Raw genomic sequence first — 18,391 nt, 5'->3', positions numbered from 1 at the left:
CATCAGGGTGGTGGATAAGCCATGGTAGTTTATTAAGCATGTGCCAGCCGACTTACCAAATTACCCTTGTCAGGCACAGCTTGTTGTGATGTCTGAATCCGGGGAGTTAATAAACCATCCAGCAACCCTAGAACCAGCCATGGTTTCTCGCTGGGTTCAGGTGTCATGACAAAGCACTTGTGGTATGGGTAATTAGGTAGTTTGGGCGGCATGCACAGGGGTGGTTAACAAGCCACTATGACTTATTAACCACCCTTGTGTTTCATGAACAGGCACATTGACTGATGGGGCAGAGTAATACTCTGTCTAACAGTATCACGATACAGGCTAAGTTGAATTACGTGTTACAGTGGATAACTATTAGTTTTCCCTATGTTGGTGATATTTGGATGTCCTTATACTATGGAAGAGCTGTGTGTCATTCCTCTCCCCATCTTTTCACTTTAACTCATCATCTACCTGATCTGAAGCCCTTTTTATTAAAACTCTCACATTAAAAAAAAATACCTACTACCACAGTTGGAGGTAGGATTGAAACTAATGATGGCCAAGTCACACACCCCTAACCTTATGTCAATTATAGACTAAGCTCAGCTAAATCCCATCCACCACCACCCTCAAAAAACCCTCAGGAAACCAATATTATTTCTGAGCCCTTCAAAGGTGGTTACTAGGAGGAGGGCTTTCTCTGCTGTAGCACCCCGGTTGTGGAATGAGCTCCCCAGAGAGGTCTGCCTGGTGCCTACACTGTACTCCTTTCGTCGCCAGCTGAAGACCTTTTTATTCTCTCAGTATTTTAACACTTAATTTTAACTTACATTTAAATTTTACTGTTCTAACTCTGTATTTTAATCTTATATCAATTTTGCTGTGTGGTTTTATCCTGGTTGTGCTTTTTATACTGTATTTTGTATTTGTGCTTTTAACCTGTTGGTTGTTTAATTATGGTTTTAATTTTTGTGAACCGCCCAGAGAGCTTCGGCTATTGGGTGGTATAAAAATGTAATAAATAAATAAATAAACTCAGTTTGGGCTCCATCAAACTCTTGATGACATCATTGGGGAAAGTGATCGTTACCAAACACACTCTCCCCTTTCCACTAAACTTAACCGAAAGTAGTTGTGTCAATGAGTGTGCTTATATTGAAAAGACCTGGCCTCCATTATACCAAAGTATGCTGCCCCTGCAGTGTCCTAAATGTAGAATTCCTGGGAAATATGGTTTCCCAGCACCTCATAGGCCTTATTAAAGGAAGCAGTAGCACCAGGCCTCGGTAATACTCCTGCCCATTTGTACCAAGTATTTATTTATTATTTATTTATTGATTACATTTCTATACCGCCCAATAGCCGGAGCTCTCTGGGCGGTTCACAAAAATTAAAAACTAAGTGAATTTGTTCGTGCAGGGGTTGCTATGACAATGAGGAGGGCTGTTATTGATGTGGGCCCAGAACCCATAACAAGCCAGACCCTGTCCATCACAGCATGCTTGTGCTCAATACTTGATGGGCTTGGATATTTTGAACTGTGGGAGTTCATTTCCATACACACACCCTTGCTAGATGAAACATCACAGAATAAACCTTTTTATGGTAGAAGAACTTATGCAATATGAAATGGCACGAGTTAGGGGGAAGTTTTACATATTTATTATACTCCTTTGGTGCTGATTATGACTGTAAATGTGTAAGAGGGTTGAGAGTGGGAATTGCAGTAGCAAGGTGGGTTGGGGGAATGTTGGTGAAGAATTTTCCTGTCTCTTACAAAGGTTCACAAACATCTGGGTTTGGGTAAATATGTACGGTATGTCTGACATGTAATCACCTTTATGTGGATTTTTTTTATGGTATTCAAGCAGCGAACAACACCATGAATAAATACATAGCATAATACCAATAATTCTATAGTTCAGAGAGCTCCACTTAAAATTGAAGCTGTGAACAGAGTTCCATATTATTTGCTTACCAAGCACCTGGCTCTCTTTGTCCAGTGTATGTGATTGCATTATTTTTACATTCAACTTGTGTCTTTTCCATGTCAAAAGTGTAACGATTGTTTTGTTTTTAATCAGGAGGCTGGGATGCAGATGGAAAAGGCCCCAGTGTTTGGGACACGTTCACCCATCAGGGAGGAGACCGGGTTTTCAAGAACCAGACTGGTGATGTAGCTTGTGGCAGCTATACTCTGTGGGAGGAAGATTTGAAATGTATCAAACAGCTTGGATTGACTCATTATCGCTTCTCTCTTTCCTGGTCACGTCTGTTACCTGATGGGACGACAGGTTTCATCAACCAGAAAGGCAATTGTTCCTTTAAAATAGAAAGTTGTGCTGCTTTAATTCAAGGTTATTGCTGCAGCCTGGCATAATTAATCCAGTGTGCTATTCTGCAGTGCAGTTTTGAAATTGCAACTTTGTTCAGAGTAATTATGGGATGATCTTGAGTTAAAAAAAAAAGAGAGATTTGAAAACCTTGTCCTAATTAATATTCCAGTATACTCCTGGTAATGTGATTATTATTTTTTTAGATAAGTATACAGCTATAGTGTTGCTTTTTAAAATATTGCATATCAATTATTCTTATGCAGTACCATTAATTAAATAGCACTTTACAGAGCAAAAAGGGAGAAAAAGAAAGAAAAAAGGCAAGACGTCAGGGAACTTACAATCTCTGTTCGGCCAGTGGGAGGGGAGGAGAGACAACAGAGGAAAGGCAGATACAAAGGTAACAAAATACCATATTGGGTTGGATCCAAAGGGCCATATTGGGTGGAATGGAAATAGCCAGCTGTGATGATTCACAAACACTTGTGCAATGACAAGTGGAAAAATTTGCAGTGTTCATGCAAAATTCGGTAGGAATTCTTACACTTCTGCTTGGGTCGGAGTTTACAAAGCTTTTGTACAACAATTGTATTCTATTTACTTTCACTTTTCTCATGCCACACTCTGCTGCAAGCTATGAAGCAGCCGTTCTGTAAACAGGGAAGTTTTGCCGTGTAGAAGGGCACCTTTGAATTCAACCCATTGGGAAGGATTAATAGACCAGGCGAATGAAAGGTGAAAGGGAGTTGCGAGAAGGGATTTGATATTACATGTCTATACCATCCAAGAGCTGAAACTCTTAAAACCACAGCAATTCCTTCAAACAGCGTAATTTGAAATGTATTTCAATGTATTTCACACCACCAACCTCAGCACGTTCAGTTGCCATAAACTATGGAGTAGCGTAAAGGTCTTCAAGATGTAAGAAGCAGCAAGGGAAGAATGGGAGATACCATTTAACATAGCAGGAGGCTTTATGCCATAAAGTCTCTTATTCTATTAAAATGGTATCACCCGTTCTCCCTTGTTACTCCTTGTAAGTTGAGCTCCTTACGCTGTTCCAGAGTTTATAGCAATTAAAGATTATTGGGTTGGAGGAATGAAACACATTGAAATACGTACTAAATACATGTTTGAAGGAATTGCTGTTTTTTTCAGAGTCCATTATGATAAGAGACAATCCTTGCCTTGTAAATGCAGGTATTAGTTGCGGATCAACTACATTATTATTATTATTATTTATTTATATAGCACCATCAATGTACATGGTGCTGTACAGAGTAAAACAGTAAATAGCAAGGCCCTGCCGCATAGGCTTACATTCTAATGGGAACAAAGTCAACCTAGGTGCTGATGGATGTGTTGATTATTCCCACTTTGCTTGGCCTGCAAATAGAGCAGTCTTCCCCAACCTGGGTGCCCATCAGATGTTTTGGGCCACCGCACGCATCAGCCCCAGCCATCATGTCCAATGGACAGGAATGCTGAGCATTGCAGTCAAAAACATCTGGAGGAAACCAGTTTGGGGAAGACTGGAATAGAACTTGGGTTGAGGCCATGTGGGAGGAAAAAAATCAGAGGTGCTTTTGCCTATGGAGAAGTGAGCAGAAAAATAAGTAGAAATGAATGTGGGGGTAGGTGGGTGGGTGGGAGTGCACGCACACTCATCTCTTTCCTCTCTGCCCTTCCTAGGCTTGATATCTCTAGGAGTGCCATTTCAGCAAGGGCTCTTGTTCAGACAGAGACCTTTTCCAAACCGGTTTTTTTCTCTAGCCCTTGCCTGAGATGAGAAGAGCTGGGGCAAGATCCAACATGGACCTTCCGCACATGGGTGGCTTTGCCAGCCCAGCCCAGGGAGCGGCCTTGATGTAACGCTTCCATGAGCAAGCCCCGAATCTGTTTGTTTCTGGAAGGGGCTTTGCGCTTGTTTCAGGGCTTGGTGTGGATACCAGCGCTGGCAGCCTTCTGTGAAGAGACTTTCTAGATACTGAAGCTTCAAATATGTCTGAGTATTCCCACCCACCCCTCCTCATTAAATGGCAGCACTTTTCAGATGGAAAGCACCATAGCCTTTGCTGGTTGACAGCACTGGGGTCCAGAATAGGTTATGCCATTTAGATGTTGGAGCGGAAGGATAAGTTTAACAGACTCTCGTAAGATGGCAGTCGGAGAAATCATCATACTTGTAAATTCAGTTGTAATTTTTTAGCATACTTTTCTCCGGCTTGGTTCTTATTGTAAACACTTTTCTGATTAATATTATGAACTTTAAATTTAACAAAAGGGCACTGGCGGCTCTCCTAGTAGGTTGGTTTTCATTAGGCAGGATCTCGCTTCTCCGGAGCAGTGATCTGTTGAAGCAATTGTAACTGCATAGCATGGAAAAGGCCACCGTCCCCAGTATAAACATTTTTCCCCCAAAGAGCATGAAGAGAATCAGAAACCTTGGAGCAATGCCCTTTAAAAAAAAAATCACACAAACTGATTCACTACCGATTTCACACCTATGGGACACTGGGGGAAATCTTTTTTAAAAAATCATTTGTTTTCCAACTACCGGGAATGTGGTATGTGTTAAAAAGCCATTTTATTTTAAAGGAACAACATGACAGGCAAGGCTAAGGGTGTGTGTCCCAGAAAGCATTGATATCGTTGCAGGGTGGCTATTGAATTAACACTGTTGTTATTAATATTGTAATCATCACCATGAAGGACACCGTTTTTATATTCGGCCTCAGATACCATTAGCACGAGAGTCATTTTTGATTATAGGTGCTTCACTCCTTTTAAATACCGTGTTTAGGATAAAATGTACCATAGTTATTCTTGTTTTAAGGCTTTATTATTTATTTATTTATTTTATTGCATTTCTATACCGCCCAATAGCTGAAGCTCTCTGGGCGGTTCACAAAAATTAAAAACATGAAGAGCATAATAAAACAACCAACAATTTAAAAACACAAATACAAAATGCAATATAAAAAGCACGACCAGGATTAAAACCACACAGAGATTGAAACAGCAGAGTTTAAATTTAAGTTAAATTAGGTGTTAAAATACTGAGAAAATAAAAAGGTCTTCAGCTGGCGACGAAAGGAAAACAATGTAGGCACCAAGCGAACCGCTCTGGGGAGCTCGTTCCACAGCCGGGGTGCCACAGCAGAGAAAGCCCTCCTCGTAGTAGCCACCTGCCTCACTTCCTTCCTGATGATGATGGTGATAAGAAATAATATTTAGCAACTGAATTGTGCTTTTTGAAAATTCAAAGTGTTCCACATTTGATGCAAAATAATTGTTACAATAGTCCTGTAAGGTAGGCCAAGTGCTATTGTCTCCATGTTGCAGCAGGTGCTCCTTCTAAGAGAATAAAGGACTGCCTAAGGTTACCTAGTGGAGTTCATGACGGAGGCAACATTTGAACAAGGCCTTCCTGATTCACAACTCTTATTTATTTATTATAAATAGCATCCGTTTCAACTTTGGAATGCACCTAACAGTTCCTTTGTAGGATGCTAAAAGTAGAATCATAGAATAGCAGAATTGGAAGGGGCCTACAAGGCCATCAAGTCCAAGCGCCTGCTCAATGCAGGGATCCGCCCTAAAGCATCCCTGACAGATGGTTGTCCAGCTGCCTCTTGAATGCCTCTAGTGTGGGAGAGCCCACAACCTCCTTAGGTAACTGATTCCATTGTCATACTACTCTAACAGTCAGGAAGTTTTTCCTGATGTCCAGCCGGAATCTGGCTTCCTTTAACTTGAGCCCATTATTCCGTGTCCATGTTCCGTGCTATCGTGTCTCCCCTCAATCTTCTCTTCTCCAGGCTAAACATGCACAGTTCTTTCAGTCTCTCTTCATAGGGCTTTGTTTCCAGACCCCTGATCATCCTGGTTGCCCTCCTCTTAGTAGATCGTGTTTTGCATCGAACAATTAAAAACCAGAGGATGTGTGTGTTTCCTGCCTTTTATAATTATATAACATGTCCCTAGGATCAGCCTCTGTACCAAAGCACTGGAGAATGGCCAATATAATGGCAATTTTTAAGCAGTGATCCCAAGGGCTACTTGGAAATTACAGGCTGTTCAGGTTAATGTCTGTTCTGAGTAAATGGGTTGAAAGCATTATTCAGGATAAAATTAGTAAGTATACAGAGGGACAGGCTGAAAAGGAATCAACATGGCTTTTAGAGTTCTTTGAGAGTGTCAGTTAACATATAGACTCTTCTGCTTCTCCACGTTTCTCATGCGTTTTGACCCATCCTCCTCTCCTAGGCTCTTCTTGACATCATCTTATTTCTTACCCGCCTCTCCGTTTGGATCGAGGCGGGGAACAACATCAAGTATAAAATACACAAAACTGAATTAAAAACGTAGTATACATGATTAAAACATCCTAAAAAAACATCCTAAAATTCCACTGGATAGGTCTGCTGGAATAGATCGATCTTGATAGCTTTCTTAAATGCTAAAAGACTATTAAGTTGACGAGTCTCCTCTGGCAGGCCATTCCACAGTCTGGGAGCAGCAGAAGAGAAGGTCTTCTGGGTAATACTTGTCAGCTTCATTTTGGCTTCCTGACTGTTAGAGCAGTGCGACAGTGGAATCAGCTACCTAGGGAGGTTGTGGGCTCTCCCACACTAGAGGCATTCAAGAGGCAGCTGGACAACCATCTGTCAGGGATGCTTTAGGGTGGATTCCTGCATTGAGCAGGGGGTTGGACTCGATGGCCTTGTAGGCCCCTTCCAACTCTGCTATTCTATGATTCTATGATTCTATGACCTGAGTGTGCGGGGCAGATTGTACGGTGTGTGTTTAAAGTCTACTACCCCCCAAAAATAATTCTCCTTAAGTTGTGTTGTTTTCTACTGTCTGTCAGCGTTTGTCTTGTCTTCTAGTTTGTGTGTGCGTTTATTTCTGTGCTGTGCGTGTGTTTGTGTTCTAGTTATGCACATTGTAGCACACATTTTTTTCAAAACTCATGCACAAGCAGGACATATTTTTTTTTCTCTATTCTTGAAACTGCTCAAGGTCCTAGACCCCAAAGAGGTTTCTGTTTGAACTTTAAAAAATCCCTAAAAATCAAGGCATGACCAGATCTGCTTCCAACGTGGCATACCTAAATCTCTACTTAAGAGCTACCATGGTGCCAAGTTTCATCTTTTTATCTTTAAAAATAATGGCGCTGTAAACATTTTTGTTAGTTTCCATAGACTATAATAGAGCGGTTCTCCAAAAACAGAGCAGTTTTCTGACAGATAATCTGATGGGGTGGAGCAAGGGAGCCGCTCTGAAAATTGGAGCACAAAACTGGGTCATCACACCACTCTGAATTTCAGAGCAGGTCAGACCCACTCTGCACACCACTACTGGCTACTAGTCTTAATGGCTGTACATTACCTCCAGTATCAGAAGCCGTACGTCTATGAACACCAGTTGCTGGTGAACATGAGCCAGAAGGTGCTATTGCACTCCCTGCTTTTGGGTTTCCCACAGGCAGCTAGTTGGCCATTGTGTAAGTGGAATGCTGGTCTAGATTGATGTTTGGTGTGATCCAGCGTGGCTCTTCTTATGTTCTTAACTACTGAGATGGGATTCATGGCTTCAATAAAGCCAATAAGGGCAAAATTAAAATGAAGAGAAGTGTTGGTGGGTGGGTAGGTGTTACAAGGATTAATGGGCATTTCTCATAACTTTCCTTGCCCAGACACTAGTATGCCTTACCTGCAGACCTTTAATGGTAAAAAAACTGCTGACCTTTAGGTAAAAACTCCCCATCAGATCTGGTTGCAAAAAGGGAAAAGACGTGTGTCCCTGGCTAGTTTATGTCAAGATCTATGCAATGTTTGGAGGCATCTTGCCTCAAATGCTGAATTAAAAGCATATTGGCTGGAATGCTTGAGATAAGACCAGCCATATGGTACAGCTGTGAAAGCAGAACTGTTTTAACACTGAACACTGTCTCAGTAAAGATAATGTAGAGCAAGACATCTGGACCTGAGTGGTGGCTGTTTCTGATTGTTTAACATTAGTCAACAGAAAGCCAGAAAAAATGGGCCTCAGGGCCAAAGTACACATTACTTTAAATATGTAACTGTGATATATGTTGTCAAATATGGATCCAGTTGCTTTAATGGCAATACAAATTCCAGGTGTGGGGGAGCGGATCCAGATTGGGCCCGCAGCAGGGGGTACTTACTCTAGAGTAAAAAGAATAACATCTATTAGTTAAAGAATGTCTTCAGAGCCGTTAATGCGGACACCAGCCTGATTCACTCACCCTTTCTTAGGCTTGTAGTTCAGATTCTGGAATCTCTGACAGTATGACTGTTCTGTTCATGTACTTTGATCTGTGACTGCTTAATGACATTCATATGCTACCATTTGGTGCTTCAGTCATCAAAGCACAGACATGCATAGGTGAAATAGCCTTTGATTTACCTACGGTATAAGTAAGTTATGGCCAAGGCCTATAAGTTCTACATGGCTAGATTTTCAAGGGGAAAACTTTTGAAGTATCAATGGCTGAACACACCCTGCTTTATCCCAATCAATATTTATTTATCTTATTTATTTATTTAAGCGTTTTTATGCTGCCACTCAGGCAAAAAAGGCTCTCACGGCAGCTTACAAAAGTATTTCTTGACAGTCCCTGCCCACAGGCTTACAATCTAAAAGACATGACACAAAAGGAAAGGGGATTGGGAGGGAGGAGGAGGGGGGAAAGGAAAATAAATTCAGGCACTACAATCTTAGTTGCAAAGTTCAGCAGTGACAGTTGACCGTTGGCAGCAGGAGGGAGGGGGCTCTCAGCTATTAACATCAAACCCTTTAACACAGTTAGCTAGGAGGACTGACTGATACTGGGGAGGGGAGAGAATGGCATATGAGCCTAGGACAGGTCTCCTGAAATGCAAGAAGTTATCAGAGGTTGATTGTTTAAAAACAAAAGAAACCATAAAAACAAACACAAACAACAACAACAACACCCCACAACAAAGGCCATAGAAAACCTTTGCCTGCTTGACGGAGTACAAATGCAAACCTTGGGCTTGTCTTGAAGAGGGGAAAGACCTGGGGTGGATCTGCAGGGGCGTCAGGTCACTTAGATGACGCAGCAGCCATTGTGGGACCATCCCGGGGCTCCGCTTTTGAAAAGTCAGGGACTTACCCCAACTTTTTCCTCCGAGCAGTGCGCAGATGCGCATTTGCCACCTGTCGCCTTGCTCCAGTGTTACAGCGGAGGCGGTGCCTGGCCAATGACGGCCCCTGAGTGGTCGCCGTTGGCCTGGATATGGGTTGGCCTGGACGTGGGGAGGGGGCAGGCCAGTGGAGTGTCACAACTGAATAAAATGTATTAAAAAAACAAAAAAACTTAAGCCACATGCGGGTGCAACAGTACTGGGGGGAGGGGGGGCAGTGAGCCGAAAGGCCACTGGGCTGCCTCCATGGGCCAGTTGGGCTGCACATTACAACAAAAGGGTAAAAAAAATACAAGAAAATGGAGTGAGGAACCAACTCTTCCCCTCCATGACGTCTTTCTCTTTGGCAGCACGGAGGGGGGGGAACAATGGGGGGGGAGGAATGGGATGTTAGGGGCGGCGGCAGCTGCCCCATGAAGTTCCAAACCCTGCATTTGCGCTCCTTTCCATGGGGACGTTGGATCACGAGGCGCCAATGCATCCTGGTATAGACACGGCCCAAGTGGAGAGCTCACATGACATCATTGCACTTGTTGTCTTGCTTTCTTCTTTAGGAGTCGATTATTACGCCGGAGTGATTGACAGCCTGCTAATGAACGGTGTGACGCCCGTGGTGACATTGTATCACTTTGACTTGCCTCAACCCTTAGAAGATCAGGGCGGCTGGAGATCAGGCGCCACAGCGGAAGCGTTTGATGCTTACGCCCAGTTCTGCTTCAGAACATTTGGGGACAGAGTAAAGCTGTGGATCACCATTAATGAGCCGTACGTTGTTGCCGTGCTTGGCTATGAAAAGGGCCTTATGGCACCAGGTGTGACAGAGCCTGGTACTGGAGCATACCTGGCAGCTCATAACATGATCAAAGCTCACGCTGCCGCCTGGCACAGTTACGATAGACTATTCCGGAAGAAGCAAGGCGGGCTTGTGTCTATAGCGCTAAATTCGGATTGGGCAGAACCCTTCAATCCGAATTCCCTTGCCGACCGTGAAGCTGCTAAGAGGCACCTGGCATTCTGCCTGGATTGGTTTGCTACCCCAATCTTCCTTGATGGTGACTATCCAGCTGTCATGAAGTCCAAGATAGCGGCTGTATGTAAACGGCAAGGCTCTCCGTCGTCAAGGCTGCTGGAATTTACCAGCGAGGAGAAGACGATGATCAAGGGCACTGCTGATTTCTTTGCTCTAAATTATTATACGACCCGCAAAATTAAGCACCAAGATAATTTGTGCACTCAGCCAAGTATGTCTGCAGACAAAGAAGCAGAGCAAGTCACTGATCCATCCTGGCCTGTTGCAACTGGCAGTTCTTGGTTGGCTGTGGTTCCATGGGGTTTACGTCGGCTGTTGAAATACATTAAGGTATGTTGCTTCTGCCCCTCCTAGTGGGTTTATCCAGCTGTTTTAAGAACCCAGCACTGCTAAAGTCTCATGTGGTGGTACTTTAGGGATCAAAACGCTTTTGGGTATTTGTGTGAATCCAGGTAACAATAGCGTGTCGCAGTCAGCGTACCGCGTAGCAGCCCCTCACAGGGTGATATGGAACTGCTCGTATTGCATATGCCACTCTTTGAAGGGTGTGCGATAAAGATTGTGTTTTCATGCCGCCTTAATCCACCCGCAGAGTAACTGTGTTGGGCCCAGTTTTCCCATAATGCACTCCTAGGCAGCTTTTCTAGGGTACCTCTTTTGATAATGGTTTCCAAATACAACAGAAACAGTTGCCTCAAACGAATTCCAGAAACGATTTGAGACCTCTTGTTCCCACACAGAAGTGATTTGAATCCATTCTTAAATATTTTTGTTTACTTCCCATTTAGAGAAAGGAAGTACATTTATACCTTATTCTTTATTTATTGCATTTTTATACCGGCCAATAGGCAAAGCTCCCTGGGCGGTTCACAATGAGCCTTGCTTTGTTTGTAAGACATATACATCGAGATCTAAATCCACTCATTTAGTTGATCTTTAGTGGCCCTTGTATCTAATTGCTTTATGGCATAGAAGTGATTTTATACCCAAAACAGCTTAGGCAATTTGCCAACCAATTCCACACACATGGGTCCCATGCATGTGTGGAAGTTCGATTAGCTCCTTGGGATGCATACAAACAAACCTAAAAAGCAGTCCTCACCATGTTCGCTCTCCCATGAGGCGAGATGATCCCCACCCCCAGGCCTGGCCCAAAATAGGCCGCCTCCTGAAACAGGGAACCGCGGCACTGCTGCCGCCTCCCCCCAATCTGTGCACCTGCCCGCCGCCAGGTAGCTCACTTTTCCAGTGGCGGACATGCCTGCCCTCCTTGCCAGCGCTGCTCTAAAGTGGTTTCCACCGTCAGGAGCCACGCTGTACCTGCACATCCAGCGAAGTATCGTGAGAGATCCCGGGACTTCTCACGATTGTCCGACCTCACGCAGGCGCCACGCACGCAGCTCCTGAGGGCAGAAGGACCGTACAGACAGCGCGCTGGCAAGGAGGGTGCGTGAGTCTGCATGAGGAAAAATAAGCTGGCTGGGCCAGCTGGCATGCATGGGCAGGCCCAAACACGTGCGGGCAGAAGGCACACCAGTGAGCGAGTGGCTGCTTCTTGGTCCTGTCGGCTGCCTGCATAGCTGGCCATGCAGGTGGCCAGCAAGACTAGGAAGCAGAAGATCCTTTGGCAGGGGAGAGCATCACAGTTCCCATGCTCTGGCATCTGCTGCACCTGCTTCCTACGCTTCATGGTAGGACTGACCCTGCCCACCCACCCACTGACTTCGTAATGCATTCAACAAACATTTACCAGAACATTGATTTGATTATCTTGCCTTGCACCTCAGACCAGCCTTCCCATAACTGGTGCCCTACAGATCTGTTGGACTACAGCACCCAACATTTCCCAGAATGCCAGGAAATCTGGATCAGATAGTCTGTTTGAGAAGGTGTAGCATTACGGTTAAGAGACTTGGTTACGAGCCAGCAAGTTCAATACTTGGCTCTTGCCATGAATTTACATGGTGGTCCTTAGAGAAGCTACACCCCCTTAACCTCATTCTCCCCCTCTTGGATCACTAGTAGTTGTGTTCCCATGGTGTTCTACACATCCCCAATGTTCAGGACCGCAATACCTGATGGAACGCCTCTCCCGACATGAACCTACCCGTACACTGCACTCAACATCTAAGGTCCTCCTCCGAGTGCCTACTCCAAGGGAAGCTCGGAGGATGGCAACAAGGGAGAGGGCCTTCTCAGTGGTGGCCCCCCAATTATGGAATGATCTCCCTGACGAGGCTCACCTGGCGCCAACATTGTTATCTTTTCAGCACCAGGTTAAGACTTTTCTCTTTTCCCGGGCAGTTAACAACATATGCTGAGTTGTTTGTAATTAATTGCCCCCAGAATAGTTTTTTTAAAGAGAGTTTCGGCTATGGAGCGGTATATAAATGTCATTAAATAAATAAATAGCAGATTGTTCATAATTTGTCAGGTTAAAAGGTGTCACCCCAAGTGGGTTGTCATTCAGTTGCAGTGTGGGTGTGGAAAACATGGGTGTGCAAGATGCAGAGAGGTTCGGCTATTGGGCGGTATAGAAATGCAATAAATAAATAAATAAATAAATAAATATGTGAATGTCATATCCTGAGCTGCATACCTCTAATCCCTGAAATCCCCGGACTATTGTGCTTGGGTCATTTTTAGGAAGACCACCCTTGAGGTGGGGTGGTGATGAGATAATTGCTCATCAACTGCTCAAGGCCTGTTTATGTTGGGCCTATAACGTGACATATGAATAGGGTTGCCATACGTCCCAGAAAACCAGGAATGTCACGGTTTCCAAGCATTTCCAAAATGTCCTAGCTGGTCAGTCAAGAATCCCAGATTCCTGTTCCAGCCGGCCGGAGAAATTCCAGCCTCCAAAATGGTGCCCTGAGCCTGCTCAGTGGAGTGTAAGTCTTCATATTGAAGTCTCCTCTAGCTTTTGAGAACTAGTGGAGAAATGTAATTTAGTGTCATTTTTGTTTGTTTGTTTGCTTAAACTGTTCTTTGCCTATTATTTATTTGCAGGTGCTTAAGTACTTTAGGCTGCAGTCCTATGCATACTTACCTGGGAATAAGTCCTAATTAACTTAATAGGATTTGTTTCTGAGTAGACACACATAGGATTGCAGTCCCTGAACACATCCCTCCATTTGCCTTGGATAATACTTAGGTCTAGCTAAGGCCTTAGATAACTAAAGCTCAAATAGCTTTCTTTCTTTCCCTAGACCTTTACATATTGCTCAGTTTTTTTAAAAAAAATCCTAGCCCCACCACAAAAAATTGTCCCGGTTTTGTGGATTCAAAATATGGCAACCCTACATATGGAAGGATGCCCACTGCCATGCCTTTGAATGGTGTGATGGCCATTTTTATTCCAGCACCCGCTTGGGATGCAGTATATTCAGATCGTTTCTGCCAGAGGGATTTGTCATGACTTGCCTGGACCAAGGGGTTAAAAAGCAGTGGCAATAAAGCAGATGCTAATGCAAAAAGAGATATTTTAGTATTCTCATTAAAATAAGTAATTTCTCTGTCTTCATGGATATTTGCACAGTTTTGCTTTTCCATTGTTAGTCATAAAAGGTCAGCTTGTGGAAAATTAAGTTAATAGGGTCAGTGCAATTTGATGAAAACTAGTTTTGGTTGTAGCTTAAAGTAGATAGAGGGTAATGCACCTGATTTTATGAGCTTTTCTTAACATCTGTTCTGAATAAAACTTCTGCTCCCTTGTTCTAGGATACATATAATCACCCTATAATTTACATCACCGAGAATGGGTTTTCCCAAAGTGACCCTGCTCCACTCGATGACACTCTGCGTTGGGAGTATTTCAGGCTGACTTTACAGGAGATTTTAAAAGGTACAATTTAAGGATGATGAAAGATCAATTGTGCAAACTTAATATGATTTTCCTATGTGCCTATTTGCATTTAGCAGTGACTAGTGATTCTTGAAGCTAATGTACATCTGACAAAAGCATTGTGATTAGAGGGGGAAATGTTTAGATAGGAAAGAGAGTAGCGTTAGACCTCCTGTGTCATCATAGAATGGAAGGAAGGGAGAAAGTTTCAGCACATATTTATGGAAATTACATCCTTTCAGGCTGGGTTCATAATGCTAAAATGATCGGCCATGGTAATTGATGCATAGGAAGCTGTTTCTAGTTGGGATGCATGGGGAGCTGCCTTATACTGAGTCAGAGCACTGGTCCATCTACCCTAGTATTGTTGACACTGCGGCTCTCCATGGTTTCAGGCAGGATTCTTTCCTAGCACTACCTGGAGATACCGGAGATTGAACTTGGGACCTTCTGCATGCAAAGCATTGCTCTACCACTGTGCTACAGTCCCTCCCTGTATGATCTGACAGAGGAAAATTGAGTTTAGAACTATTGCTTTAAAAGAATACTGCCTTCCTAGGAGGAGCAAAGAGTTCTGGTTCTGAGCAGATAGATTCAAGCAGAGCCTTGTTGAGATAGGGCAGGCGTTGGAGGACTCTGATAGGCCGAGAGTGGAGCTAGAATGGGAGTTGGCAGTTTAGGGGTAGAGCCAGGGAATAATCTAAATTACTGGCTCTTTTTAGATCCCAGTAGGAAAATAGGGTTTTATCAGTCAGGCAAGTAAAATGCCCTTTGGTGAAGGATGCAGTCCTGTGGGATGCACCCTGGCTACACGTAAGCCTCTGAACTTGGAGGCTCTATAGTATCCAATATAGAGCATTTGTAGCTAAGATGGGTGATTTTGTAGCCCCACCTCGTAGCCCAGGTCCCCAGTCCCCTTCCACAGAAGGCCTCCTTTCTCCCATTTCCATCCTCCATTTCACAAACACGGAGAGAGAACCAGTACAGTTCTCTCCACGCCAGATACAAGGGGGAGGAGGCAGGGGTGAAGAGCGCAGTTTCCTTGTTCCTTGTCTATGAGCTTGGAGCGAGGAAACTGAACGACCCTATGTCCCCCTAGACACTGTCCAGGGAGACATAGGACTTCTCCTTTATTTTATTTTTTATTATCATTATTACTATTATTATTATTATTTTATTAATTTTTTCATAACTACACATATGAACAATACACATACATAACAGTAACATCAATCTTCAATATTTAACTACACATTATACTTATTATTACCTATTAACATTAATAAGTGCACTCCATCCCCAGGAATTTTATTCTACTTTCCAAAATTACATTGAATCCTCTGGAGGTGTTCTTCCTCTCCCCTTTAATAAAACAAATTCCAAAAACAGTTTCCATATCTCTTCAAAGTCATTATTTTTGTTATTCCTCTTCTTACTCTAATATTACATGTTAGTTTACCATTAACAGCGATATCCCATATTTCTTTATACCAGTCTTCTATGTGATAATATCCTTGAACCTTCCATTTTCTGGCTATCATTAACCTTGCAGCTGTTAACAAATTCATTATTAATTCTTTTATCATTTGAGTACATTTAATTTTTCCATACATTGATAACAATGCTATGTTTGGTGTCTCTTCTAACTTCAATCCAATTATTTCATTTATCTCTTTAAACATTTTCCATAGTTTTTGTACATATTCACAATTCCACCACATATGAATATACGTTCCTTTCTCCCGACATCCTCCTTTCTTTATTTCTTTATTTCTTTATTATATTTCTATACTCCCCAGTAGCCAAAATTCTCTGAAAGGTTCACAACAATTAAAACCCTAAAATACATCATGGGACAATATAAAAGTTTTAAATTACAGTACAAAATAAAAGGAACATCTATCAAGGGTGGGGGGAGATAAAACCGCATAGTATGAACAGAAGCCCAGTCAGTGTAGGCTGGTGGCTCCGATGTCAGTGTGGGGCTATCAATATGTTCCAGGTTAAAAGAGCCATCTAGGATGCTGAACCCAGCCCCCAAATAGGTTCAGCACCTTGAACTTTAGAGTTCTGGCTGAAACCCAGAGCGGAGTCACAGCCCCACTTGACCCCATTAGAGTTTCTTTGGCATAATGTTAAAAGTTTCCCTGAGTCGAAAATTGTGGATGTGCAAACACACCCACCTACCCACCCACCCACACACTGCCTCCGTTGGGGGTCTATGGGTAGTTTTGTTGGGACTGTGGTAGTGGTGTGGAGCTGTCCTAATACTGCTGAGCCTCCCCCATGGATGCTATTTATATAACCAAAAAAGTGTGTGCTAATTGCATTTACCAATTAACGTTACATCCAGTTCGGCCCTCTGACCTATTTTGATAAACAACTGCATAGGCGCCAACTTGCATGCCAAAAGAACAAATCCCTTTGCCTAAAAAGGGGAGCGGGGGCCTCGGGAGGAGTTTCTAGCTATTTCATAGAATCATAGAATAGTAGAGTTGGAAGTGTCAGATTTCTGGGGTGAGTGAACCAAAAAATGACTAGAGGTTTTTCTGCCATTATGACACACAAGGAGAAATCCAGATTAGCTGGTGGTATTTTCAAGGCCAAAGTGATTATTGCACCTACAGCCAGGTGACTAATTAGGAGCAGCTGGAATGGTTTGCAGACTCACAAAGAGTGTGGGAAAGCTGATGCAATAATACCACATGGTAAGAATGTCACCAACTGGTTGGCTCAAATGACTATAAAGAAGAATCTGGATTATGGATAGTGTGGGGAAGAAGGTTTAGGTTTAGAGTGAAGAATCATTGCGTATATTGCTCTAAATTGCTACTGCATTGCCACGTTGTATGATACTGCACAGTAAAGAACTTAGCTGAGCACCACTGATCTTTGCCTGTGTGGTCTTTCATCTTGAGATCAGCTTCTTTGTCTTGACGCTGGACTTCCTGAAAAACTCTGCTAGTGTGGGTTGCATTCTGTACTAGCTCTAAAAAGTGCATTACTATACTTACCACGTCAGGAAGGGGCCTATAAGGCCATCGAGTCCAACCCCCTGCTCCATGCAGGAATCCACCCTAATCTATGTTGATGGCATTGGGCATGTCTACACCAGCCCTGTATCCCGGGATCGTTCCTGTGCATCCAGATGCCACACAGGGGGATCCCGGGAGCAGGCAGGGAGGATCCTTCCGTTTTCCTGGGATAACCCTTAAGTGTAGAAAGGGCCATTGTTATAGTTATGAGATATGAAACAAAAAGAACCATGATGAATGCTCTTAAGTAACATTGCTTTTTTCCCAATTTAGTCTTGAATATCCGACCATCAGCCTTTTAAATCCAGCTGCGAATCCCCGCCCAATCTTCCCCCTCTTTGAAATGGTGCCTGATAGATCTAATGCCCACTTCTTTCAGGATGTGTGGCTCTAGATGGGTAAAAAGTTCCAACAACTGTCAGGTTTTCTATTACCTTGTTGAAGTTAAGATGCTCAGCAGTAGCTTCTGTGGGAATAATATCAAAATCAAGCTGTATAAAGACAGCCCCATTGATTCCACCCCCTCCGATGGCAGAGGATCAATTTAAGAGAAAAACAAATGACTTACCTCTTCCCCTTCGCAGCATAAGAGGCACATTCCAAGGTTTTGATGCCTGTTTTGGTCATTTCCCCCCTCCAACAAAATCTTTTTAGGCAGAGAAATATGCCACAGCTAACACAGCCGTCTAGGACTGCTGAGAAGGTTTCTAATGGCCCAGCTCTAGGCTTCTAATGACAGCCCACCCCCAGCAAGGGGCCATCATAGTTATTGAAGACTTCAGTGAAAATAGTCACGGCAGATACACAGGAAACAATCTGATCTATGGCAACAGGTTGGCTGTTTCTATCTTCTAATCTACAACAGTCCAACATTTGATAAATTATTTTCCTTTGGCACCAGAGAGAAAGGGGAAAGGAAAATAGCATTAGTCACATCTGAATGAAAGAATTATGATTTA

At 43.2% G+C, this 18,391-nt stretch overlaps 1 protein-coding gene across 1 annotated transcript in view; it reads left to right on the top strand.

The window, feature by feature from the left end:
• The window catches only part of LOC134404491 (cytosolic beta-glucosidase-like), a 57,911-nt gene that overhangs the window by 13,751 nt on the left and 25,769 nt on the right, over positions 1 to 18,391 (top strand). The window contains exons 2-4 of the mRNA XM_063135197.1: positions 2,073 to 2,345; positions 10,075 to 10,880; positions 14,274 to 14,397. Of these exons, the coding sequence (XP_062991267.1) occupies positions 2,073 to 2,345; positions 10,075 to 10,880; positions 14,274 to 14,397 (1,203 nt within the window). The remainder of the gene's footprint in view (positions 1 to 2,072; positions 2,346 to 10,074; positions 10,881 to 14,273; positions 14,398 to 18,391) is intronic.

This window comes from Elgaria multicarinata, chromosome 10 (assembly GCF_023053635.1).
Source record: "Elgaria multicarinata webbii isolate HBS135686 ecotype San Diego chromosome 10, rElgMul1.1.pri, whole genome shotgun sequence".
Taxonomy (NCBI): domain Eukaryota; kingdom Metazoa; phylum Chordata; class Lepidosauria; order Squamata; family Anguidae; genus Elgaria; species Elgaria multicarinata.
This window is presented reverse-complemented; position numbering and strand designations above follow the sequence as displayed.